We start from the raw sequence: 26,276 nt of genomic DNA on the forward strand, positions 1-26,276 counted from the left end.
CAGAGATCTGTCAAGGCCAGAACATAGGATGAAGGAGAAGGCCATGACCTGGCGACAGAGGGTGTTGGGCGCCAACCTGGCTACCAACCTGTCCTGCAGAAATTGGAGAATGTGGCACGTCCGACCTTGGAGGGGAGTTACCTTCTTGGGCCAGCACCAAGCACAGAAGGCCTTCCAAGTGCAGTGATAGATATGAATGGTAGCCAGTCTCCTGACTGCCTGGATTGTCCAAATAACATCTGGTGACAAGCCCTCAGTCGTCATTGAGCATCGCTCAACCTCCATGCGGTCAACTTGACCCACTGTGGGTCTGGATGTGACATGGCCACTTGGAAGAGAGACATGTTGGAGAGGGGGATCCTCCACGGGGAAGCAACTGAGAGAGACAGGAGATCCGCGAAACATGGGTGACACGGCCAGTGAGGCGCTAGGAGGTTTAACTCCACCCTCTCCCCCAACAGTTTCCTGATGACCCGCTGAATCAAGGGAAATGGAGGGAAGGCATAAAGAAGGCCCTGTGGCCAGCGATATCTCAGGGCATCCCTCTCCTCTGCGCCTGGAGTTGCATACTTCGCGTAAAACCAAGGGACCTTCTTGTTGCAACTGCTGGCAAAGAGGTCGACCACGGGGACGCCGAACCATCTGGTCAGCTCTCTGAAGTGAGTTGCATGGCGTTCCCACTTGGCCTGATCTATCTGTGATTGGCTCAGCGAATCCGCCGTGATGTTTTCTGTGCCCGCGATGTGTTCTGCTTGCATGGAGAGAAGGTGTGTCTTTGCTCAGGATAGCAGCTGTTGGGCCTCCTTCATAAGCCGCTTGGACCGGGTTCCGCCCTGCTGGTTGACATGGGCATTCATTGTCATGTTGTCCATCGGTATTAACACGTGCTATCCCTCCACCGACTGCTAGAAATACAGGAGCCCCAGGCGAATCGCTTTCAGCTCCAGAAAATTTTTTGTTTGTTGTTTTTCTTTGTGTGTCCACTGACCCTGTGCCACACTCTGTGTCAGAATGGTCACCCGGCACGGTTCTCGGAACAAGCAAACCTTCGTTATGGCCTGAGACGACCATCAGGTCAGGGAATTGCAGACCTCAGTGGACAGGGGGATCTGAATCGATGAGCAGCTGCTGTTGTCCTTCTGGAACGGCAGGAGCAGCCATTGGAGAGGCCTGCTGTGAAGCCTGGACCAGGGCACTATTACAAAGCATGAGACCATCTTGCCTAGCAGTTGGGACAGTTGGAAGAGTGGAACCTGTGCTGTCTCTGCACCGCCAATGCTAGCTCCCAGAGGCTCCGCTTGTGATCCCCAGACAGGAAGACCCAACCTATGAGGGGTTTGGGGTTGGGACTAGGTGGCTCTTGGATAGGTTGATTGAGAAGCCGTGATTTTCCAGAACATCTACGGTCTCCCGCAGATCTCTGTGGGCCTGGGACCGGGACAAGATAATGTCGTTCAGGTAGCACATAATCCTTATGGAGAGTGTCTGAAGGTGGGCCGCCAAGTCTGCCAGCAGCTTGTTGAATACCCTGGGCACGGACAAGAGTGCGAATGGGAGAGTCTGATATTGGTAGTGGCACCCCCGATAGCAAAAAGCGTAGGAACCGCTGGTGTTCTAGATGGATCGGGACATGGAGATAGGCCTCAGTCATATCTATCTAGATCAAAAAGTCATCCCTGCAGATGCCCTTCAAGATGGTAATCAATGAATGGATCTTGAAGCACCGATAGACAATATGGCGGTTCAAGGCCTTGAGGTAGAGGATCGCCCTCCAGCCCCCCCGAAGCCTTTGGGACGATGAACAAAAGGGAGTAATACCCCTGTCCCTGTTGTTCCTCCGGCACCGGCCGAATGGCTTGGATGTCTAAGAGATGCCAAATCGCCTGATCTACTGGCTTCTCTTTTCCAGGTCCCAGGATAAAGGCGGAAACGCTTCGAGGGGTAGGAGATATATTCTAGGGAGAGGTCAATTTTCACCGTCTCCCTGACCCAGGTGTCCATCGTGACTTCCTCCCATCGGTCGGCAAAGAAGGCCAATCGACCACCAATGGGAAGGTTCCTGTCGCAGTTACTTACATCTGCGGAAGGGATGGGAAGTTCCTGAAACTCGGGTTTCCTGGAAGGGGGAAATCGCTGGTATCCTCTACCTATCCTGTCCTGCTGAGGACCCTGACGTCCTGAGTACTGTCTGGCCAGATGGGAGAAACCGTATCCCCTGTCCAGGATCCAAAAGGACCTGCAGCAATAAGGAGCGGCCCGATTTTCAGTCCTGCGGAAGACGGAGGGGAGAATTTTCATCTTATCCTTAGATTCGACAAGCTTGGTGGCCCTTAATGAGAACGTGTTCCATCTCCTGTTCTCTGCCTTCAAGGCATCCTTCTGATTACTTGGAACATTAGGCGAAGACAATGCAGCTATTGGAGCATCCACCGAGGAGGACCTCCAAGGCCTTGGCCAAAACCGGCCCAATATTGTAAAAACGTTTGTCTTTGGCGGTGGGAAAGGGGCCTGACCCAGGGACTTCCATTGCCGCTGGACCATATCTGAGAAGAAGGGAGGTGAGGGACCACTTCCTTTTGCACAGTGGGCTTGCTGAAAACCAGCCCAGCTGAATCCCTCTTGGTCGCTGGGGACTTGGTGGCCTGGGCTGCTTCCAGATTAGCTAACTTTTGGGCCTTGATGAGAATAAACCTGAACATAGAAGGTTTGAAAAGCCCGGCTAAGAGAGTCTGTTCTACATCAGAATCCTCATCGTCCCCTTCATCTCCCGAGGATGAAGAACTGTCTGACGGTCCCAGGGACTGTTCCTCCTGGGTAGAGGTCTTCCTTGGGAGATCCCTGGCTGCTGTTCTCTTACCACGCTTTGTATGCTTTTTGGAGGCAGAGAACTTTCGTTGATGGATGCCCGCCACAATGCCCTGTCTAATAGCTTCAGTAATGATGGTAGCCGTATGGGGGGGGGAGAATTACTGCGCAGCCCGGCTGCTGCCCGTGCCATTGGGGAAAGGGCAGAGCCCGTGGCCCCTGGAATATCTGCTCCTTGCATGGCAGGGGGAGGAAGGGCCACCTCAGTTTCTCTATTCCCCATCTCAGAGCCCTCACTGTCTGAAGATAGCTCTTCCTCAGAACAGGGAGCTTCGGCTGGTGCCGGGGTCTCAGAAGAGGCCGGAACAGGCACCACCTAGGCCACCATCTCAGACTGCCTCTGTGCCTCCTTTTGGGCCTTGTCAAATTGTTTCTCTAGGGCCTTTTGTCTCCTTATTTCTGCTCTCTGCGTGGCTTTAGATTTGCCCTTGAATTTGCCTCTCCTCTTGGGGGGAGGGGACTTGTGCCTGCTAGGTAGGCGAAAGGTTGATGGACCTTCCAGAGGGTCATCAAACAGAAAGGATGAGGCCTTTCCTGCACCTCCATCCATTGGAGCTGACACTGACTATATAACTAAGGTTAAAATAATGGATGTGCCAATCCCCACAAAGGGCACACCAGGGTCCGGGTACTGGGTCAATGAGAGCAGACAATGGCCCCTGTGGACAGGCACACTAGGGCTTGTCCTTAGCCTGCAACAAGAGACCCACTGGGCCCTGTGCCAAAGACCTCAAGCTGTTAAGCGACTTAGGGCTGGCAGCTCCTGTTCCAAGGGAGTTGCACAAGTGTCTCCGCTTCCTGTCTGATCTCCTGTGTTGTCTGGGAGGGGGAAAGGAACAGTCCTCATAGTTATGATGTGGCCTCACTTAGTGTCCTGGTGGGATTTGAATCCAAAGCTGTTCTCTGGGCCTGCAGTCTCAATACCTACCCCAGAGGGCATCCAATGGTGGTCTAGAGGGAATCCCCAGGTCTTGGTCAATGGGCTGGGACCCAAAAAGGTAGCTGCCACTAAACAAGGCCTTCAAAATGGGAGGAGAAGCTGATCCTGGCTCTCCTCACCCCCATGTGGATATAAACGGTGCATGGAAGCCTCTCCCAGCTCCCTGCGCTCCTCTATCGCTTTAAACAGTGTGGAGAAGCCGATCCCAGCTCTCCGCACCTCCATGTGGCCAAGAACAGCGCGGAGAAGCCTCTCTCAGCTCTCCGCGCTCCTTTAATTACAAACGACGCCAAGAAGCTGATTCCAGCTTCCCACGCCCTCAAGCAGCTGCAAACGGCGCCAAGAAGCCGATCTCAGCTTCCTGTGTCCCCTCATGGCACCAAAGTCTCCGCTCCACGCTACAAGCCTCTCCCCGACCCATGCGGTCACTCAACAACTTACTGGAGGCATCTGCGGGCACAGATGTCCTCCTGCCATCAGCAGCTACCTGTGCTGCCTTCCGATGCCTCATGGCGCTGATTCCCTCAAGGGAGTCAAGCAGACTGTAAAGAAAACAACAGAGGGGAGACTAAATCTAGAAACAATGAAAAAATCAGAAGTTAAATGAAGGAGGAAAAAAGAAAGCTCAGTATTCAGGGAGAGATCGATAGCACGTCTTGTTCAAAAGATTGGTGAGCCTGAAAAGTTGGGGATCTCAGCAGGAAGGGGTGGGACTTAAACTTTGCAGACTGAGATCTATTGGATGGTGCAAGAATAACCCACCAAGGAATCTGTCTCCACTAAGTCAGGAAAATAGATGGTGTCAGGGGTGGTATTTACTGGTTCTCCAAATTACTCAAAATTTCCATTACCAGTTTTCCAGAACTGGTCAGAACCTGCTGAATACCACCTCTGAACTGACTATGTTAACTACAATAACTTAACAATCATTTTGTATAATAATTATTTTATTTAACACTGATTGTATATAATTGTAGCATGGCATTAAAGAACCTTGTGTTATATCTACTTCAATAGTTGAGAAGCAGTTTCCCCCTTTTGCATTAAATTATGGTTCAATGCTTAATTACATCTCCCTTAATCATTCCCTTGTATATAAAATCCATAGCTTTAAATAAAAATGCAATTTTTCATTATAATCTTCACAAACAATCCAAGACAATTCCACTGAAGTTGAGAAACAGTCATAGGATTTTTAAAATATTTTTCTTTCAAAATATAGTCATGTTTACAAATATCCTAGTACATTAATATGGAGTACCAGTCATGGACATATCTCATCTAAATTTTAAAATATCTAAACAAAATGCATTCTGTAGGAACAGCAATCAATATGTGTGTTGTTTATAAATTATGTTTTAACATATATACACATTTTCTAGTAGAAAGGGAGAGAAATCCAAATTAAAGGAATTATAAAAATATCAACTCACCTTGAAAATATTTAAAATGGAAGGCAAATTGTACCAATTATTCACAGTAACCTAATTAAAAAAAGGTTTCAGAATTTTTTGCATCACTGTGCGATTTAATTTTATTACAGGTAGTCCTAGACTTATGACTGTTTACTTATCGACTGGTTCCAATAGGTGAACATAAGTACCACCTGGGGGATATTTATGACCTGGATTTAAAGTTCTGATTATCAGACCCCTGCCATCGCTGTACTTCAGGTGCTTGGCAACATTTATGGCCATTTAAAGTGGGCCTGGGTCACAAGATTGCATTTTATAATGGTTTGACCAAAAACCAGCTAACAGCAAACCATGGGTTTGCTTAACAACTGTGGTATTTCCTTAATGAGTCAGGAGTTCGTTTAACAATTGCCACAAAACTGGAGAAAGAAACTTCAATAACCTTTACTATGCTGAAGATACCATCCTGATAGTTGAAATGTAAAACATTAGCCCTAAAGCAAAGAATACCATGAAAAAATGAGATTGAAATTAAATATAGGCATGACCAAACTAATGACAATAGGTAGAATAACCAGTTACAGAATTAACAATGAAGATATCAAAGTGATGGATAGCTTCTCCCTTTTAAGATCAGCCATCAACTGTAAAGGAATGTAGTCAAGAAATATGCCACAGAATAGCATTTAGTAGAGCAGCTGTTAGGTAAGCTCCCCGTTGGGAGAGCGAGTACATTCAGAGAAGCGTTGTTGTGTTGGAGAACACACAAACCAGCATACAGAGACACTGCAGTTTAAATAGGCTTTTACTTTCGTGGAAATAGAGGTATCAGAGTCCATCAAAAAGTCCAAGGCATACACGGATAAGACAGTCAGTCATCAATGTCTTTCAGTTAAGGGATAATCCAAATAACATAGTCCAGTATTATATAATCAATTCACTATTCAAAGTTTGCTAGCAGTTGCAAAACTTACAATAGCTCACGGCACTTTCTAACAGCCAGCTTCCAAAACACTCAGATCAGATCAGCCCAGCATCTAACAAACAGAGAGCTAACAGTCATTCTGGCTTCCTCTTATGGCCGATTGAGGAAAACAGCAACCAATCACATTTTACAGTATGATTTAAAGAAACAGGTACAACATTGTTACATGATTTATATATTGCCAACCCAACCATTAGATTATATTCCTAATAGCAGCCATACAGAAAAATCTTGGAAAAGATATTCAAATGTATGTGTAACATAATACAAAGATCAAAATTATGCACATACTATTCTGTGTGATACTGTATGGAAATGAAAGTTGTATTCTGAAGAAGCAGAATGTAATTGTTACAATAGGCTTTAAACACTTTTCAAAAACTGACACACAAACATATGTAGTATGTATTTAAGATCAATTTGCTTTTATTTTTTTGTTCCATTCCATATAACTACATTTCAGTATCCCATATTCTTGTAAATGCAAATGCTTTTACTCTAATGGTAATTATCTACAGACCTTCCCCTGTGAACCTGAGTTGCGGTTAGTTTGTGACTTAAATTGAAACCAACTCAGAAAATTTCATTTAATGTTGTTCTCTTTGACACCATGAAAGTAATCTTAAAGGAAAATTATGACATGCCGAGTAAAGTATAATGATTGAGCATAACAAGCAACGAATATGTCAATGGAGATTCTCAGTCATCCAGATCGTTGCTGTGCCAAAGATGTGTTTTCAAAAGGCAACTGGACTTTGTTGTTTTTCTTTAAAGAGGTTTTGCTTCTTATCCAAGAAGCTTCTTCAGCTCTGACTGGATGTTGGGGAATGGAAGGATTTATATTCCTTGCAGACAACTGGTCATTTGCATTCTTTTTAGAGTTGTTAAGGCCACTGTGTCCTTAGATCATCTGAGTAGTGCAAATGAGTGTGACGCTATCTTGGAACTGCACGTTGCACTTGGAAAAAGCACTTTTGGGACAACTGTGACCTGGATGACTGAGAATCTCCACTGACATTTAAGTATGAACTTTGGGATAAACACCCTTTGAATGGTGCACAAGTATGAATGGATTTCCATAAAAATTGTAGGCTACAGGAACCATTTGCGCTTCAGTTTGAGATGCAGACCACACAGATTTATCCCCAACAGTCTGCACCTGTCAGGGCAGAAAACATGCTGCAGAAAGCACAGCTCCACAACAGTCCTTACAGCAGTTCCAAGAAGGCTCCACACCCATTTACACTACTTAGGTGACTCCGAGGACACAAGACAAACCTCCAAATGACTTCAATGGCTGTCTAAATTATGCAAATGACCAGTTATCTGCAAGGAATATAAATCCTTCCATTCTCCACTATCCAGTCAGAGCTTAAGAAGCTCCTTGGATAAGAAACAAAATGTCTTCAAAGAAAAACAAGTCCAGTTTTGAAAAAGCAACATTGGGACAACCAGAGAATAGAGAACTTGCACTTCATAGTGATATGAATTTTCTTGAACTGGTCAAAATGACATACGGATTGCAAACTAAATCTGAGTAAGTATGCTATTTGGAATAAATACATAAATTGTGGCTCAAACTACAGATAAGACAGAACATTTAAAAGTATGTGCAAAATAGGAAAATTGTGCTTTGTTTTCATTGTTATAAAATATGACTGGCATTATTTAGTTTAAATATACTTTTAAATACAGTATTTCTAAGACATGCATATATCTGACTCTGAAAAACTAATATATTCCATTTTTTAATGATTCTAGTATTTATAGTTAATTACAGGAACACAGAAGCTACATCACTAATTGTAAGGCTGGAATTCCATTAACATTACAGGTAATCCTCATCTTAGCACCAAGACTGAGCTCAGAATTACAGTTGTAAGTTGTGCAGGTCATTAATCGGGTCACCACATAACTGCATCTGGTTTTACTATCTTTTTCATAATGTTGAATAGTTGCTCGGAGATTGATAATAAGTCCCGGACTACCTGTAAGTTATAAAAGTAGTTCTCGTCTAGTGACCACCTTTTCAGTAACTGAAATTGTGATGGTGCTGAATGACTAATAGTTATGACTGTTGCTTAGACTTTTGGTCATTGCAGCCCCCCCTCATGGTCATATGATCATAATTTGAGCATTTGGCAAACAGCTCATATGTACAATAGTTGCAGCATCTCAGTCACATTATTGTCACTTGTAACCTTCCCTCCTGGTTTCCTATAAGCAAAATCAATGGGTATATTGCTCTGTTAAATGGTCTTCCTGTGCCCATCCATTGCCCAGTATTTTTTCACCCCTACCATTCATCTCCCCAACTCATGCTTAGCCTGTGCCAGTCTTTCTAGGAGCTCATATTTGATTCTAATTAAATAATAACATAATTAAATAATACAATTTCAAAGAAAAATATTTTTTATTAACATAATCTTAAAATTATAATCCCAACAGCCTTTTAATTCCAAATTGTGTGTACAATTTCATAATATGTGAGGCCTGCAACTCACGTGGTCAGAAGGGTCTCACAGCAAAGTAGTTACAACTATGCACAGATGTCAACTAGTTTCCATCATGAGAAACAAGCAACTCTCAATCCATTAAGACATAAGAGGGAAAGAATACAAATTTTGAACCTGATATATACGTAGGGCTAAAATACTACAAGAGACAATCACCAATTTTCTTAGTATTAAAGATGTTTACAAGTCTGCAATAATGGAATGTGATCAGAACAGTGTCCTATTGCATTGCAAATCTTCTACTCCAAGTACTGGTCTGAGTGAGGTCTAACAATAAATATAAAGGTGTTAATACAATACAGTATTCCAAGATTTTATACATAAATTTCCCATATGAAAAAAAATCAATTTATTTTGTGGTTTTATAAGCTTGTGCAAAGTTCACGTGGAACAGTTTGGAGAACTCCTAAAATTCTGTTTCCTGCTGGACCCATGCCAAACTTTATTTTTCTATTATAAAAAGTTTAGTTCCTAGAAACTGCCAAGCAATTTGCTTCCCAGAAAAGTCCTGCTCCTATTTCTATCCTTAATGGGCCAAAAAAGAAATTCTGAGGAAAAAACAGAAACTACCCTGTTTTCAGAATGCATCCTGCACTTCCCAACTGTTCAGATGAGCAAGTAATATCTGTGTTAAGGAAAGATTGCCAACTCCTGACTTAGAATGATACATGTTACTACATATACTAGTGAACTAGTATACATCTTCCCTAATTCCTTTTGTGTTAAACTACAAAAACAGGACAAATGCTCAATAAGTAAGAATGAAACCAAGGCTTTAACTACTCAAGACACGTTATGTTATATAATAATTGTACTTAACTTAAAAATGAGCAAGCACTTGGAAGTAGGGTTGAATCAGAAATTTCTGAATAATCTTCAAATAGAACTTCTAAAATTAAATGCTTGTTCAAATACACAGTTTTGTAGTCTTTATAAGTTATGTAATTGACAGAACCAGTTTAGGGAAAATTTCAAGTAAATAGGTTCAGGATAGTGTCATAAAAAAACTTCATGACTGCAGGAGCTTTAGCCAATGGAATATGCATTCAGCCATGAAGGAATAGTTCTCTACTCCTGGAGATCTTCAAATAGTAGCTATATGATCATCACTTCCTGAGATGCTCTAGCAGAGGGGTGTCAAACTCGATTCACATGGCCCTCCTAAGCTCCATTTTTTCTGGCAGAGGAACCGTGGGCCGTGGGGTCCTTCCTGTTTCCAGAGCCAGATCTAAGCACCCCACGGGCCAGATCCGGCCCCCGGCCTTGAATTTGACACAGAATCTAGCAGATTCTGCATTGAGCAGGAATGGAGTAGATGTTCTTCCTCTTTCTGCAGGGGGGGAGACATCTTCCAACTCTATTATTTTATGATGGGAAAAGTGTGTTTTAACCTTGCTGTATCATATTTGTCATTAGAAAAGTACACAATATCAATTATATCTGTTGTATTGTTTATTTATAAACTACTGGTATATTGTTTACAATACAAAAACTTTCAAATGCTAGTGAGTTTTTCAGGAAAAAAAAATCTGTCCAAAAAGGAGCCATTACACACACGACATCATGACTCAATTACATATTATAAGCATCTTATGTTCAAAGGTTTGAGGTTCGTTACAGAACATTTCTGAGAAAAACATATTCTGATTATCTCCCCAAATACATTAATCTCGTCATTATGAAAGAGCTTGTCCTTTTTCACAACTGTTTTGGAACAGGACATGTTTTGCAAAATTTAAGATGTGCCCAGGCTAAATTGGACCTTTCTTGGCATCTGGCCCTGTTTGCAATACAATGAATCACCTCCTGTTCTGGAAGTACTATTAAAAAAAATGAACCACCTTCAGAACAGAAAGATCAGAAAGTTACAGAAAAAAACATTTCAGAGAATGAATTTTGGAGTTTTTCATATGAACACACCACATTCCCAACTATTAACCTCCTCAAACTTGTTCTTTAAATGTATTTGTATCTAATAAAGATATAACAACATTGTGTTGAATTAACTATAAAATATATTTTCAGAAATATACAGAGGACAAAATGGTCTTAACCGGCTTTCATTATAAAGGCTTATTCCTCATCTCACTAAGAATACTGAACATTTGATTTGGTATTTCTAAGAAACCTGCATTATGTTACAATTTAAATAACCTAAGGACGTCAGCTTACTTTCCTATTTTATTCTGAATCTTGTTCTTTCTCATACAACCATCAAGCTTTGCTGTGGTTTCAAAAGAAAGCATTTAGAATACATCAAATCCTTAACACTACAATCATTAGAAGAGAAAGAAAAGTCACCAAAGCTAAATACAAATAATGGTTCTTCATCCTTATCAACAGCAAGCAATGTTGCTTTCAAGTTCTAGAGACTTCCTGACATGTCAGTGCACTTTTCTTGGCAGCAATTCAGAAGCTGTTTGCTGTTCCTGTTTCTGGAATTTTTTACTACTAAGCGTGGCTTTCAGCCTGCATTTGTTAATGGTCTCTTAGCCAAATACTAACTAGACCTGATCCTGCTTAACTTCCCTGCCCAGTCAAGGTCATATACTGCCCATTTTAATTTTTTTGAATAGAGGCCACTCCATGCCAAAATAAATGTTTAGTGATTCAAATAATTAAGTTTCATAATAATTTTTCTTTCTTATTTTAAGCAGCTAGAAAAGCATTTTCCTCTATATTGGAAGGCATTTCCAAGTCAATGGAATTTTGGAAATGAAAGTTAAATCCCATAATTTCCACAAGATATTATCTTCATTTCATGGCACAAACATAACGATTTAAAGAAAAATAGAATTTGAACTTTTCTCTGACTTAATTTTATATTTTAAATATATATCTACTTATTTTTGCATTTTCAGAGTTGACATATTTTGATTAGAGTTGTCAAAATTAAACCTGCTCAAACCATAATTAAACTAAATAAAGTTTCCAAAATCCCAAAATGTTAAAACTGACACTTGAATGTTAAGCCATTCTTTGTGGCATTTTTATCCACACCTAACTAATCACAAAACTTTTATGTCTATTTTCAGAAAGCCCTTGTAATGTAATGGTCTAAGGTAGGAGCACTTTGGCCATTTTCAACCAAAGAAGACCACTAGATGTCTCTGGATCGCTCAGTGCCTCTCTGCTCATAAGGTTCTTGTTCTGGGAAAAACTAGAAACAGTGAACACTACACTATGCACAATTATCAGGTGTGTATTTTGATCATATCATCATTGCTTCTTTTCCCCAGGCAAAATGGGCCAAAAAAGAGATTTAACCAGTGGCCTGATCCTACCTGTTTAATTGATTCGGTGATCGTTCACTTTGCTTGCGTATGCGCTTGATGCACGTGCAGTGTTGAGAAAAAGTACCTTTTGCATTACTGCTGTGGAGGAAAACAGCTGAGGAGCAGCAATCCGCTCTGCCGTGCTACTCAGCTGAGAAGATAAAGGTGAGTAAACTGCAGGAGTGGGTGGGCCCACTTCATTGTCAGAGCAAACCAGTTTGGACCAGTTTGGGCAAACCATCAGCTGGAAGTGAATCCCAGCCGTGGATTTAACTGACTATGAAAAGTAAAAAATTGTAAAAAGTCTTTCAGACAGGTGCAGCACTCTTGAAATTGCTAAGCTATTGGAGTGATCACAGAACCATCAAACATTTTATTGGACAAAAGGATCACAAGAAATGTGTTGTGAAAAAAAAATACATTAACTCCAAAGTTTTGAGAAGAATCAAACATGAAGCTACCAGGAACTCATTATCCTCCAGGGCTGTCATATTTCAGAAATGCAACCTACCTGGAGTGCCGAGAAGTACAAGGTATTTAGGGCTCAGAGACATGGCCAAGGTAAAGAAGGCTGACCACCACTGAACATGACACGTGTTGAAATGGCAAGACTGAGCCAAGAAATATCTGAAGATAGATTTTTCAAAGGTTTTATGGACTGATGAGTGTGATTCTTGATGGACCAGATAGATGGGCTTGTGGCTGGATCAGTAACAGACAGAGAGCTCTACTTCAACACAGATGCCAGCAAGGTGGAGGTGGGGTACTGGTATTATTACAAATGAGCTAGTTGGTCCTTTTTGGATTGAAGATGGACTCAAAATAATCTCTCAAACTTACTGCCAGTTTTTAGAAGATACTTTCTTCAAGCTATGGTACTGGAAAAAGTCTACATCTTTCAAGACGACCATGACTTTTATGCAGGACAATGCTCCATCACATGCACTGAAGTAGTCCGCTGCATGGTTACCCACTCAAGGCCTTAAAGATAGAATAATGACATGGCCCCTTCCTCATCTGACCTAAAGCCTATTGAGAACTTGTGGGGCCTTCTTAAATGGGAGATTTACGGTGAAGGAAAGCAGCACACCGCTCTGAACAGTGTCTGGCTGTGGTTGTTGCTGCACAAAATGTTGATCATCAACAGATCAAGAAACTGACATGAATGGAAGGCTTATGGCTGTTACTGAAAAGACGGGTGGCTATATTGGTCACTGATTTTTTTTAATGTCAGAAATGTTTATTTGTACATTTTGAGTTGGTTGTTTATTTTTCTCATGTATTCTCATGTAACAGATGCAAATTAACGTGAGATGGGCAAATTTTCATTTTTCATTTAGTTGCATAATTATTCTGCACAGTTTCCCAATAATTGTACACACATATTCTCCTAAGAAACCCAAAACCTCATTTTTTTTTCTTTCTTATATATTCAGGTTTGATGTTTATTAACATTTTGGATTGACCAAGAGCACTGTATTTATTCAATAATAAAATTAATCCTCCAAAATAAAACTTGCCTAATAAAATTGTGCACATAATTTATCTGTTATGTATAAGTTGGGTTGACAAAACCAGAAATGAGGTGATAAGCTGCCTGGGAAAGCCAAGAGAAATAATCAAAACCATAAAAAAAGAGAAAGTTACAATATTTGGGTCATGTGATATGACACCCAGAAAAATAAGACATATTTCACTTAATCCTCTAAGGAAAAATTGAAGGCAAACGAGGTCTAGGCAGAAGAAGAACATCATGGCTTCAAAATCTAAGGGACTGATTTGGACAAAACTCAGCAGTACTTTTTCATGAGGCTGCTAATAAAAATAGGATCGCCACATGAACGCCAATGTCCAATGACGGATATGGCACAAAAGAAGAACACAATGTATGTAAGTCATGTTTAGCTCCTGAGTGAAAGGTGGGTAATATATCTAATAAGTAAGTCCTTTCTCGGTTATTGTCCCTTAGAAAGACCACAATTACCTCATAAACCTTGACATAACTACTGTTTCTGTAAAACAGGGAATTATAGTTATGACAACCAAACAAGAAAGTATTTTACATTAAATACAAACCAGAATTTGCTTGTTTTAGTCCTAGTAATGAAAATGTCTGGCTTTGAATAAAGACCAATGATTAATTGAAGATGTATTTACTTAATCTGAGCGTGGTGAAATAGAAAGACAAAAACAGCCGCATGAGAATAGAGCATGCAGACACAACACTTCTGCATTTCTTAAACTATGTTCCCTGTGGCCAGATTTTCATTTATTTGATTAGCAGTCAGCCTTTTCCACAGGCCTCCTACACAAAATTTAATCTAAGTATTTATTAAAATGAAACAGATCTTTTAAAACATTTTAATAGAAATTTGACAGCAATCTTAGGGTTTCTGTGAAAGACACAAATTACAGCAAACCCTAAATTTAATAGACCCCCATTTAGTCAACTTTGCATACAGATCAAATTTTTGCCGACTGCTCTCTGAAACAATGGACAAGTTCATTGCAACTATTCTAATGAAGTCTATACATTCATGAAAATTTATTTACAACTTCTACAGGTGATCCCAGGAGGAGAGGGGTTACTTTAACTCTCTGGAACATTTTTGGTTAAATTTAATTCTCTTGAGGTTAGATAACCCCCTTGGCCTTGGTGTTCTCCAACACACTAAATTCCTCAATTGAATCAATTACATTGCCAGAACAATATGAGTATGAATTTTAGCAAGAAATCAGAAAACATATATGGAATGCTACAAGTGCTATAATAATTTGTAGAGAAGAGCTTCTTATTCTGTACTTCAAGAAAATTTGCAACAGTGGCCAAATATATATAACACATTTTTCAAAGTAAAAATCCAATTAATGTGGGCTTGAATACTTCCTGGAATAAGTATCGCAGATAAACAAACATAAGACATGTCTGAGAGTGAATAATTAGACATATGAAGTTAAACTGACTGCATCTTTAATTCAATTTAAGCATACAATCTTAATCACAAGCAGTAAGTCTTCATCATCAACAAGTTTGCAACATGAACATTTAGTTTTAGGTCAGTTTCACATTGTTCTTGTCTATATAATTATTACAGTATATATTAGTTTACCAAAGCTGAACTAGCCACAATGTATTCTCACTGGTAAAAGGAAATATCTATTACTTTTTAACATAAATTCTTTAACATCCAAACATCCATGCTAGAATCCAAAAAATAATTATGTATGCACAAGATCTATTAAAATTGAGATTTATTTCTGCATAAACATGCTTAAAATTGTATAATCACCCCTTTTAATAATGGATTCACTTAAACAAATATAACCTCTGTAGACAAATGTACGTTAATCCTTAAACAGACTAGTTGCCACCATTATACAGAGCCTGAGCCTACTTGCATTAAAAAAAAATCCAGAAACATGTAGACACAGTATTTTTTTTTAGCATTTTTTTAAAAAATGTTAACCAGAATGTACCATTTTTCAAATCCTTAATTATATCTGAAGAGGCTCAGGTCATGTATTCATAAAAAGATTAGAATTGTATTATTTTCCTTCCTCTGAACACCATAAATTCTGAAGAAACAACTGTAGCCCTAAAGAGGGGGGGGGGACTTTATGTTACAGACATATTGAAAAAATATGACAATAAAAGAACAGCTTTATATAAATGATTTAACAACAATGTATTTTATTGTTAATATTATTAATTTGACAGGCTCGAGCATCCATTCCAATTCTAAGTTGCTTACATCAGAGTTTCTGATATACCATTTAAAAATATTGTATAGGTTCAGGAGAAAAAGCCCTACAAGACCACTATAGCAAACTGTAAATAATGGGGCGATGAATGTATTTAGATCAAACAGCACCATCTAGCAGTTCCCCTAACTTCACACCAAAGGCTATGCCTTACTTGATAGTAGCTCAGCTTACCTTTTATACTGACCAAGTTCTACAGTATTTCAGATAATGTAGATTTTTTTAAAGAATGTGAATACAATAAAAATTCAAATTTACCCAAACTGGTAATATTATATTTGTTTTCAATCAGACTTTCATTAATTAGAGTTAATGCAAATTGTCAAAGAACATATAACAATCAGGAGTATGGTTAGTTTTATCCCAAGAGATACAAGTTTTTGTTACATATACAGTATTGTATAGTTATTTAGCTTTATTCACTATTTTAAATTTTAAACATTCATTAATTTCTGTTTCAAATTTAGTTTTCAGTTCCTATCTTTGTATGCTTTCTGTGCCAATATAAAATATTGGACAAATCACTTGGCGTATTTCTTTGTCTTTGGAATCAGGAAGTAACTATCCTTTTCAGAATGTTACAGAGGAGAAAATCTTTAGGTGAAAATTCAATGCAAAGTGCCTCAAGAGAAACTTCTCAATCTTGCTTTGCACATTCATTTTCATGTTGTGTAAAAGTTCCAAAGTTCTGTACAATGACATTTTAAAAGACCACATATATCAAACCGTTTCTGAAGAGATATCCGTAACTCAAACACTTCATCCTGTATCTATCTAATACACTACTTTACTAAAGTCTGTTAGGAAGAAAAGAAAATAGGCAGTAAATTTCTGACTCTGCTGGGTTCATCCTAACCAAAAGAGAGAGAGAGAGAGAGAAAGAGAAAGAAAAAAACCTTCATAAACAACTCTCTTGTGTGTTCTACTATTTTTAGTGAGGAAAATGAAAGTTGTAACTACAACTGACAACACTGTGAAAACTGAAACTTTAACAGAACTTTAATTCACAAGCAAATTTAATATACAAAAATGGTATTTTACATTTGCTTACTAATAATATGTTATCACTAGTTTCTAATCTAATCATTTGGCTGTATCCTTTATTATGATAACAGTCAAACATTACAGCAAATAGCAAATTATTGTTAGCAAATATTATCTAAATATTTTTTTCATTTTTTCCAAACGACTTCATGTTTAGTTTAAAAAGTTTTGATGTTTTTTTTGTAACTGAGGAAATAATTATTGCATTGAAATTAAGTACTTTTCTGCAAATGGAGAATGTATCTTTATCAATATTCTAAAGGGTTTCCAATTCACCACTGCTATTAACACGTCTACCACCCCAGGATTATCTCCAAATCCTCTCCAAGCCCAGACCCAACTGCTCATTAACAAAATCTTCTCTTACGCTTTACAGTTCGATTTCATATTTTCCCCTCAACAATCGCGACTCTACCAACAGCCCTTCTTCCTGCGTACCAGGAGGCCCTTGAAAGATAGAAACTAAAAACTACTTCGTCGTATTTTTGAAATGCACGCAGCACCTATCCCTATCAGACCCAAAGCAAGAGCTGCAGATCTGTGCAAAAAGGTGGGAAAGGGGGTGGGAAAGACCCTGGCTCTTGGGTGGGGGTGGGGAGAGCGGGAGGAGAAGAGTTGAGTGTCGCGGAGTTGAGGGTTTTGTTTCTTTCCCTCCAGCGGAAGCTTCACACGAGCCCACGGCACGGACTCTTTTGTTACCAAAGTTACTCCAACACCATTTTCTCCCCTCCCCCTTCCCCCAAAGCGACACCATAAACCACGGAGGTGAAGGCAGGGAAAAACAAAACCAAAACACGGGGAGAAGACCCTGAGCCTCCGCGCTAATCCGACTCTGCCCTCCCTCGGAGCCAGCACCACACCGTCTATCGGAACCACTTTCAGACCCAGCTAGCTAGTCTCTCCTCGCCATCTGCAGCACAAGAAAAGCGCAGTAGACACGTCCCGTCTTGTCTTACTCCCAGCCCACGCGGGAAAGAGCGCCCGAGACCCGCTCCCCCGCCTCCGGAACCGGGTCCGGCGCACTCCTCTCTCCGGGCTCGGAAGCGTCGCGCATACCCTCCACTCTACACCCCGACTTGTAGCTTTCCCCCCTCCGCCTCTTCGATCTTCTCTTCTTCTTTCCCGCGTCGGGGTGAAGCTCCCCGGTCTCGAGCGAGGCCCCCTCTCTCATAAGCGGTAAAGTTACTTTGTGCGGGGCGTATGCGCGCCCACCTCCCCGCCCAATCAGGTTGTGCGGTCCAGCGGGCTGTACTCACTTCTCTCTGGCCTGGCTGTCGGACGGGACGCTGCTGTTGCTCTTGCCTTTGCCGTACATGCCTGCAGAGAGCTCCGACTGTCACGCACCTGTCAACCCATCACAGCCTCCCCAGGAACAGCCCAGTCACCATGGAGACGCTGCCACACACACACGCCATTGGCCCGCTGCGAGCTCGGACACACCTCCGCCCTGTGATTGACACGCAGAGACCAGGACAGGCTGCTCTCTCTCCTCCTCTCCGCTGGCTGCCTCCCCCCACCAGCCTCCGGCTCCTCCTCCCCCTCCCGCTCTCCCTTCCCCGGCGCAAGGGGGAATTAGAAACGGTTCTAGAAGGATTTTAAACAACTGGCTGTTCCGTGCGCTGGTCTCTCCGCCCTCCGCCGCTGCCAGAGACGAAGACTACTGAGGAGAGACGGAAACTGCGGACTGGACTCCATCGTCCGCACCACCCAGGACGGCTGAGGATTTTTTTCGTCCGCTTCGCGCGCCTTCGTCACCCTCTTCGCCCTGCAACCCCGCAACCCTCTTAGGCAGCAAGATGCTCCTTTCGACAGACCTCGCTCGCTCCGTCTTTTCAGAGCAGAATGGTTACCAGCCGCTGCTGATTCTCCCCCCCCCCACCCCCACCCTACACAAGTCAGAGCCCGATTATTCACAGCCCTTGGAGTCTCTCCCACCACGCCGGGGACACGCCCGCCCGCCCGCCGCGAGCTCAGCGTTCCCATGGCCTGACGAGTCCCCACCCGTCAGTCAGTCGGCACCAGCCTCCTGCCCCGTCCCGGTGGTGCCTTTCTGACCCAGTCCCTACACCGAGAGGTGTTTTTCAAGCCAACTTCCACACAATGACACGTCCTACAAATATTTGCCCCTGTGCCCCTCAGTCTCCAGCCCCGAGCAACCGTCGGCATAACATTCTGAGGCCGGCGGAAATTTGCAGTTGGTTCCCAAATGTATCTAATGTATAGAGATATTTTTTTTAAAAAAAACCAAATTGTAGCTATTAAGTCCCTTAAGACGCTAATAAGTATTTTGCAGATTGTTGTCCCCCCACTTAACATTTGGGCATCCAGGACCATGGAGGGTATTTCAGGATGATGCCTCATTATGAGATAAACAAGTTGTCCCAAGTCCTTCATATATTTTCATGGAGGCCCAATTGACTTCACTGTCCGTGTATCATTCTTCCATGTTTTCCTGCGGATTCTTTTCCCTTTCTTACTGCAGAAATCGACTGAGAAGGAAAAGACAGACTACCAGCACAGTGATTGGAAGTTCTAGGAGCTATCCGTCTGGAACCACCAGAATCTTTCTTGATGCACTTGATTTGAATTGTGCAGCAGTGGTGTATTATGTCATCATAAGTGCATCTTAAAGCTCCATGGCCACTGCTGATTGCATTACAAACATCCATAATATTGGGGAATTCAGTTTTTGCCTGCTTAAAAGTCCAATCAGGCCAGGCCATATCACCAAGCTCAATTCAAAGAAAATGGTTTTCCATTTTTTGTACACCAGGTCACCGTCTGAATTTGCATCATGCTAGTTCCACCCCTACAATAGCTTCCTTCTTAGAATCAAGAGGGCGCAATTCAAATAAATAAACCAGAGTCACTTAGTTGAGTTGGGCCACTATAAAAACCTGAAAAAAAAATTAAAAAATGAATAAAGTAATTGATTTATTAAATTCCCTTTTGGCCAGGCTCAATGTTTGCAAGACCAAACTGGTTCACAGATTCATGGTGAAGCCCTCAGGGAAGTAGGGCAGAATAGTAAAGCATTTCAGATCATTTCAGACCAGGATCTGTTATCTAGGTTTTTGATAAACTTTAATGAAGTAAAGGCATGTTTCATAGTTCCTTACGATTACTTCTGCTTTAATTCAAAAGACTCCAACTATGCTCCCCAGTTTATACATTTAAAATGCAACTAGGCCATGGAGATGCTAGTAAAAAGAGTAATCCATGAAAAACTAAAGCCAGTTTCTGATTTTGGGAACAGGATGCTAAATAAAGTTGTGAAAATAATTAAACATAGGAAATTCACTAGAACAATGTTTGCTATGTAAACAAGAAGTATAGCTATATGGTGAACATATCAAATACTAAAGTTTGTGTGGATCTATACTGTCTCTTAAAATAATATGAAAAAGGAGAAAACTAGTTAAGGATGCAAACTACAAAGCAGGAGACTGAGTTTTAGCCTTGCCTTACTGCATGAAAGCCAGCTCTGTGCCTCTCTCTCAGCCAACAATGTTGGGCAAGAAGCTGGTTGTTCAATTCCTGTCACAACCAATCGATCAACTTTCAGTTTATTAAAAAAAATGTGGGTGGGTGGTCTCTGCATTTGTAGAAGAAAAGTTAGGAAAAAAAACATATGTAAAACATTTTTTCCAGAGTAAGAAGTAGGGAAATGAGTATGTAAAAAAATCACAAGTTTGAAATTACATTCCCATTCTCTCTCAGGGCAAGGCTGGATTCACACACTCTGTACTATAAACCATAATGTGATTTGTTTGCTAAGTGTGTTATGTGAACCTAATGTTCTAACCAGCCTAAGTCTTAAGCACTGCAGCAAAAGCAATTCTACATCTGCGTATGTTGCATATAATTAGTTATAGGAGTAATTCTGCTCTATGGGAAGCTCCTCCTAAAAATTGAAACCAGAAAACATAAAGACAACCCCTACAAAGTTACAACCTTAAGTAAAGACATACATCAACCCTAACAATAGCAATTACGTTTTTGTTGCATTTGTATCCTATCTCTGTGGAGTAGTTTGTTACTTGAGATTGAATTGCAAGTGAGAAATCAAAGGCAAAGCAGAGACAATAGTCCAAGAAACTGGTTCCTGAAAAAAAATCAAAGGACCAAAATATCCTCTTAGTTCTTAATCATGAGGATAGTCATATTCACAAATTTTATTTGCAATGAAATTTCTTTGGAAGTGTTAAACTGGCAGATTTTCAACTGACATTGGACTGCTTAGCATTATTAAGAACAAAGGTGTCAGCTGACTAAATGATGGCTCTTCTGGTAGCAGGCAGGCTATTAGGTACCCAAGCTTTGATGTACTTAGGTTTAAAGGTGGCAACCAACATTTTGTAATGAATCTTGTACAAAGTGAGAACTACTACAAATTGGATTTTGGGCAGGAATCATGCAACCATATTCTGGATCAGTTGAAGTGATCAACCCATTTCCAAAGCCATCCTACCATAAATACATTATGGACAGCCAATTTGGTCTAGGCACCAGGCTTGAAAGTGGGAGACCATGAGTTCAATCCCATCTTAATTATGAAACCCAATTAGATGACTTTGGAACACTCTATCAACACAACTCACCTAACAGGGCTGTTGTGGAGAAAAATAAGAGGAGGAAGGTATGAATATGTTTGCTGCCTTGAATTATTTGTAAAATAACAATCACCCTTAGGTTTATATACTGCTCCATAGTGCTATATAGCTGAGTGATTTACAATGTCACATATTTCCTCCAACAATTTGGGTCCTCATTTTACCAACCTTGGAAGGATAGAAGGCTGAGTCTACCTCAAGTCTCCTCACGATCGAACTGCAGATTGTGGGAAGAGCTAGACTGCAATACTGCATTCTAACCACTGCACTACCAGAACTCAAAATACTAAAGGTGGGATACAAACAATAACAACAACAAAGTATGCAATGAATTAGTCAACACCTGACAAGGAAGAAACAATGCAATTCTAGGATAACCCAAAGAAATACCACAAGGACGCAGCTTGTTTAAAAGAGATGGATAAGAATAAAAAAGAAGCTGAAATGAAAGAAGTGGTAATAACAGCAGAAATGGTGGCAGACAGGGAAGGAAGATCAAGAATTGGTCAGGACCAGGTGAAGATGAACTGCATGGTTTTTGGTGGAAGTATCTGACTGATATACACCCACTCATTGCCAAGCAGTTTTACAGCATAATGCAAGGAAGTCAAATAGAAGAGTGGCTAACATCTGACCAAACTTACCTGATAATGAATGAGCCAGCAAAAGGGTCAGCTCCAGGCAACTACAGGCCAATTACTTTCTTACCAACTACTTTCAAATTACTAACTAGCAAGGTAGTGATGGAGTCTTATAGCATCTGAAAACAAGCTTTTTCTATGTGAGAAAAAAGGAAACCACCCAAATAGCCTAGGAACAAAAGATCAACTCCTAATTGACAAGATAATTTTTGAAAACTTCAAGAGAAGAAAGATCAACTTGAATGTACTGTAACTTGGATTGATTATAAGAAGGAATTCAACTTCCTGCCAAACGATTGGATAATCAAGTGCTTAGAAATAACAGGAGTCAGTAGAAACATCAGAAGCTTTGTACAAAGATCAATGGCACAATGGAAGATATCGTTGCTGGTCAATGGTGATAAATTGGGAGAGGTTAATATCAAGAGAGGAATCTTCCAAGGAGACTCACTATCACCATTACTGTTTGTCATTGCATTGATTCCTCTGTCGACAATATTGAATAACTCAGACCATGACTATCAAACATAAAAAACATCTGCCAGGCTATTCCACCTCCTTTACATGGATGATTTGAAGCTACGTGTAAGAACACCATCTGAAATAGAATTGCTGCTCAACACTGTTCGTGTGTGTGTGTGTATACAGTATATATATGTATATGTATGTATGTATAGCAATATCCAAAATATTGCAATGGAATTTAGATTGCATAAATGTGCCGTGCTCACCATTAAATGGGGAAAAATAGTAAAAGTAACAAAGTCAAGAAGGTGGGTTCATTTTGGCAATCTAAAGTTTGATGTGCATGCAGAAAAAGAAGCAGCAGCAGAAGAAGAAGAAGAAAAAGCAGAAGAAGAAGGAGAAGAGGAAGAAGAAGAAAACTGAAGGAATCAAGATTGCTATGGAAATAACATAAAGAGTCTGGGTAAATCACTAAAAATATCTGGGTATCCCTCAAGCTGAAAACATCACAAAATGAATACATCAAGAGACACGTTAAAAATGAAATCTATCAAAAAACAACTCAACCTACCCAAGTGCTCCATTACCAAAGTAACAACTCAACCTCCCACAAGAGAAATTGTGTAAGAACTATTCAGACAAGTACAAACATACTACTGCAAACTCAAAACAACAAAAGGAAACACAGGCCTATATATGTTCTTCCAACAAAATGGATATCCATATTTTATTGAAAAATGCCTGACCTACTACAGAGCAACCAATACAAGCTCTGAAAAGAATAACACTGCCATACATTAAAAACATCTCAGAAACAATTAACAGACTATTACAACCACATGGCATTGTAGTAGCATACCAACCAACAAAAGCATCCCAAAACATCTTAAATAAATCAAAAGACGCAGCAGCCCAAGAAGAAAAACAGGTGTCATCTATAACATAGAGTGTAAAGACTGTAACAGCTTTATATAGGACTGACAGGCAGAAGACTAGCAGAGCACATCCATGAACACCAACTAGCAGTCAGAAGAGATGATGAAAACTCCTTAACCTCACAACACATGGAAGGACTCAACCATAGTTTCAAGTGGGAGACTGTGAGCATCTTAGACCAAGCTAAATCAAAAAATGCTAGGGAATTCCTGGATGTCTGGCATTCAGACAAATCAGCCATCAATTAACACATAAAGATAAAACACATTTAGACACCATTTTACAGGGAGAGACAATAAAAATATCTAAAAAGGAAACAATAAGACCAAAATACATCCTCTCCAACAGCCTACATACCTCACCAACACTGAAGGGCAAGTACTGTATATAAACGGGTAAACCACAGACTCACTTGTACTAATGATGTTACCTAGTCAGGTAATGATATGTCTTCAGGCAAACAACCAAGCACAGAGAGCACCAAAAACTCCATGGTTCAACTCTAAGCTACATATATTTCCTTCTATTGATTCCATTAGCTATTTGAGGCCTCAGCGGTGATATTTTTCCCCTCAAGGGGAAAGATGTAGAGTAGTACAAAAGATTTAGAAGAAAACTTGCTAAGGTTAACATACCATTCTGCTTCACTGAGCTTGAACTAGTTCATGGTTCTACAACTGCAATTACACTTTCTGGATTTCTCAGTGTGCTTTGGTTTGGAAAACTGGTCAGACATATCGTATATATAATATTTGAAACAGAAAATGCACACTGTTGTGATGCTGTATGAGATATATCAGAATCTTTTCTCCTTGATGTTATTTAATAAGAATGTGCATTCAAATATATAAAATATATTTTCTCATAACTTTAAAGGGAAAAAAGAATGTGTGGAAGGAAATAAAGAAAAGGAATAAAATTAAGCAGACAAAGTCAGAATTTCATACAACAGTGAAAGAAAAGAATCAGCAAATAATGCTTAAAAGGTGTTGCAATTAGTAAATGGTATTGAACTGACTCAGAGATGGTATTCACTTATCTTCCCTAATGGTTCGCAGAGGAGCCTGCACGCACCATCTCTGCGCATGCGCTCAGCCTTCCATGCACAAGTTTTTGGCAAAAAAGAGAGGCCTAAATGGGATGCTATAGAGCCGGGGTGTTTGGGTGGGGCCGCCCATGATTTTCACTACCGGTTCAGGTGAACCGGTCCGAACCAATAGAATAGCACCTCTGGATTGGCTGGCAGGGACAAGAAAGTAAGAAGTGGGATGAAGAAGAGATATTTGGGACCACCTTGAAAGAACAAGATTGTTTGCCCTTGAACAACTACCAAACAGTGAGGAGAAACCCATGTTAAGAGGTCAGATGTTAAATAAAATATAACTACTGTACTGTGGATAGGTCAGTTAGAAAGAAGCATATATGGTGGCCAAGGAGGAACAACGGTGGCAAGAAAGGTTGTAAAATGGAGCAAAATCAGTTAACAAATTAGCAACACACATTTTGGGCTCAATTATGGTCATAAGTCGAGGATTACCTCTATGCTTTACAAAAATAATTAGAAGTGATTAAAATTTAATAAACTGGTAAGCTGACAATTTGATCTGGAAAACTCTACTACTACCAGTGTCTCAAACAGGAGAAAGGAGATACCCCAATCTTTGATTCATAGAGGACTGACATACAAGGGAAATATATTTGAAAACAAATATAAAAATGCAGTACTAAAGGAATGATGGCCCTTACATGACCAATAAAATCTTTGACCTCAAAATGAGCATCACAAAGGTGAAAGTTAGATGCTGAGGGAGGGAGGGAGGGAGGGAGGGAGGGAGGGAGGGATGGAAGGAATCTTTCAAATTAGGCCACCATGCTTTAGTATACCATTTATTATCAATTAATCTAAACAATGATGTAACCAAAAGGCCAAAGAATTTTTGAAGCCTTTTGTAACATTTAAATTTGTACACCAGTTTATGCAGTTAGTTATTTAGCTTAATAATAAGAATCAGAAAAATGTATAATGCCTACAATGATTTTAGGGTAGGTCCTTCATTTCTCTTTCTCCCGAGTTATAATTTTCTAGGAAAATTGGGAAAGTAATTGGCAATATTTACATCTGCAAATGGCAGGCTTTCTTGGAACAGGCTTTTGTTTATTTTGCACTTTTGTTTGTTTCTTAGCATTAACTTAGTATCATAGAAACCATGCCATAAAAGTAGTCATTGATCATTATCATAGCTATCAAAGGGAGATTATAACAGTACAAACATTTATTTAAATAAATATTGTAAGAAGGATTCCTAATTATTCTTTGTGGCTGTACCATGATAGTACTTAGTACTATCAGGCATTAGAATATTACAAGTTATATACTGTAACTATACACTTACCATGAAATTGAAATAAATGAGCCTTATTTCTAGATATGGGATTGTTTTGATGGTTATTTAGTTATCTATGTGCCATAGATCAATCTTTCTGACCGGAGGGGGAGGGGTCTGTGTGAACAGTTGGCAAGCACGTGCATGTGCACACAGCTCTATTTGCGTGAGCAACACGTAGGTGCACCTGCCTCTCATACAAATGGAGTACTTGCACACACGTCCTCACACAAATGTGGGTGTACATATGCATGTATGTACTCGCTGGGCATTTCTGCAGCCTGGCTGCAATTTCCTCATGGCCCACTAATGGGTCAAGGCCCACAGGTTGAGGACCCCTGCTATAGGTAATACTTGGCTTTGTATATTGCTTTTTATTTTTCTTTAATTTATTCAACTCAAGGCGGTGAACATGCCTGACACGCCTTCCTCCTC

At 40.3% G+C, this 26,276-nt stretch overlaps 1 protein-coding gene across 4 annotated transcripts in view; it reads right to left on the reverse strand.

Annotated features, from left to right (window-relative positions):
- Positions 1-18,187, reverse strand: part of SSBP2 (single stranded DNA binding protein 2) — a 130,851-nt gene extending 112,664 nt beyond the window's left edge. For all 4 annotated transcript variants that reach the window (XM_014053380.2, XM_087715686.1, XM_014053377.2 and 1 more), the window contains exon 1: positions 18,059-18,187. In XM_014053380.2, the coding sequence (XP_013908855.1) occupies positions 18,059-18,117 (59 nt within the window). In that variant the 5' untranslated portion in view covers positions 18,118-18,187. The remainder of the gene's footprint in view (positions 1-18,058) is intronic.
- Positions 18,188-26,276: the final 8,089 nt, after the last annotated feature.

This window comes from Thamnophis sirtalis, unplaced genomic scaffold (assembly GCF_051295495.1).
Source record: "Thamnophis sirtalis isolate CommonGarterSnake01/CBP01778 unplaced genomic scaffold, rThaSir2_p1.2 scaffold_5, whole genome shotgun sequence".
NCBI classification, from domain to species: domain Eukaryota; kingdom Metazoa; phylum Chordata; class Lepidosauria; order Squamata; family Natricidae; genus Thamnophis; species Thamnophis sirtalis.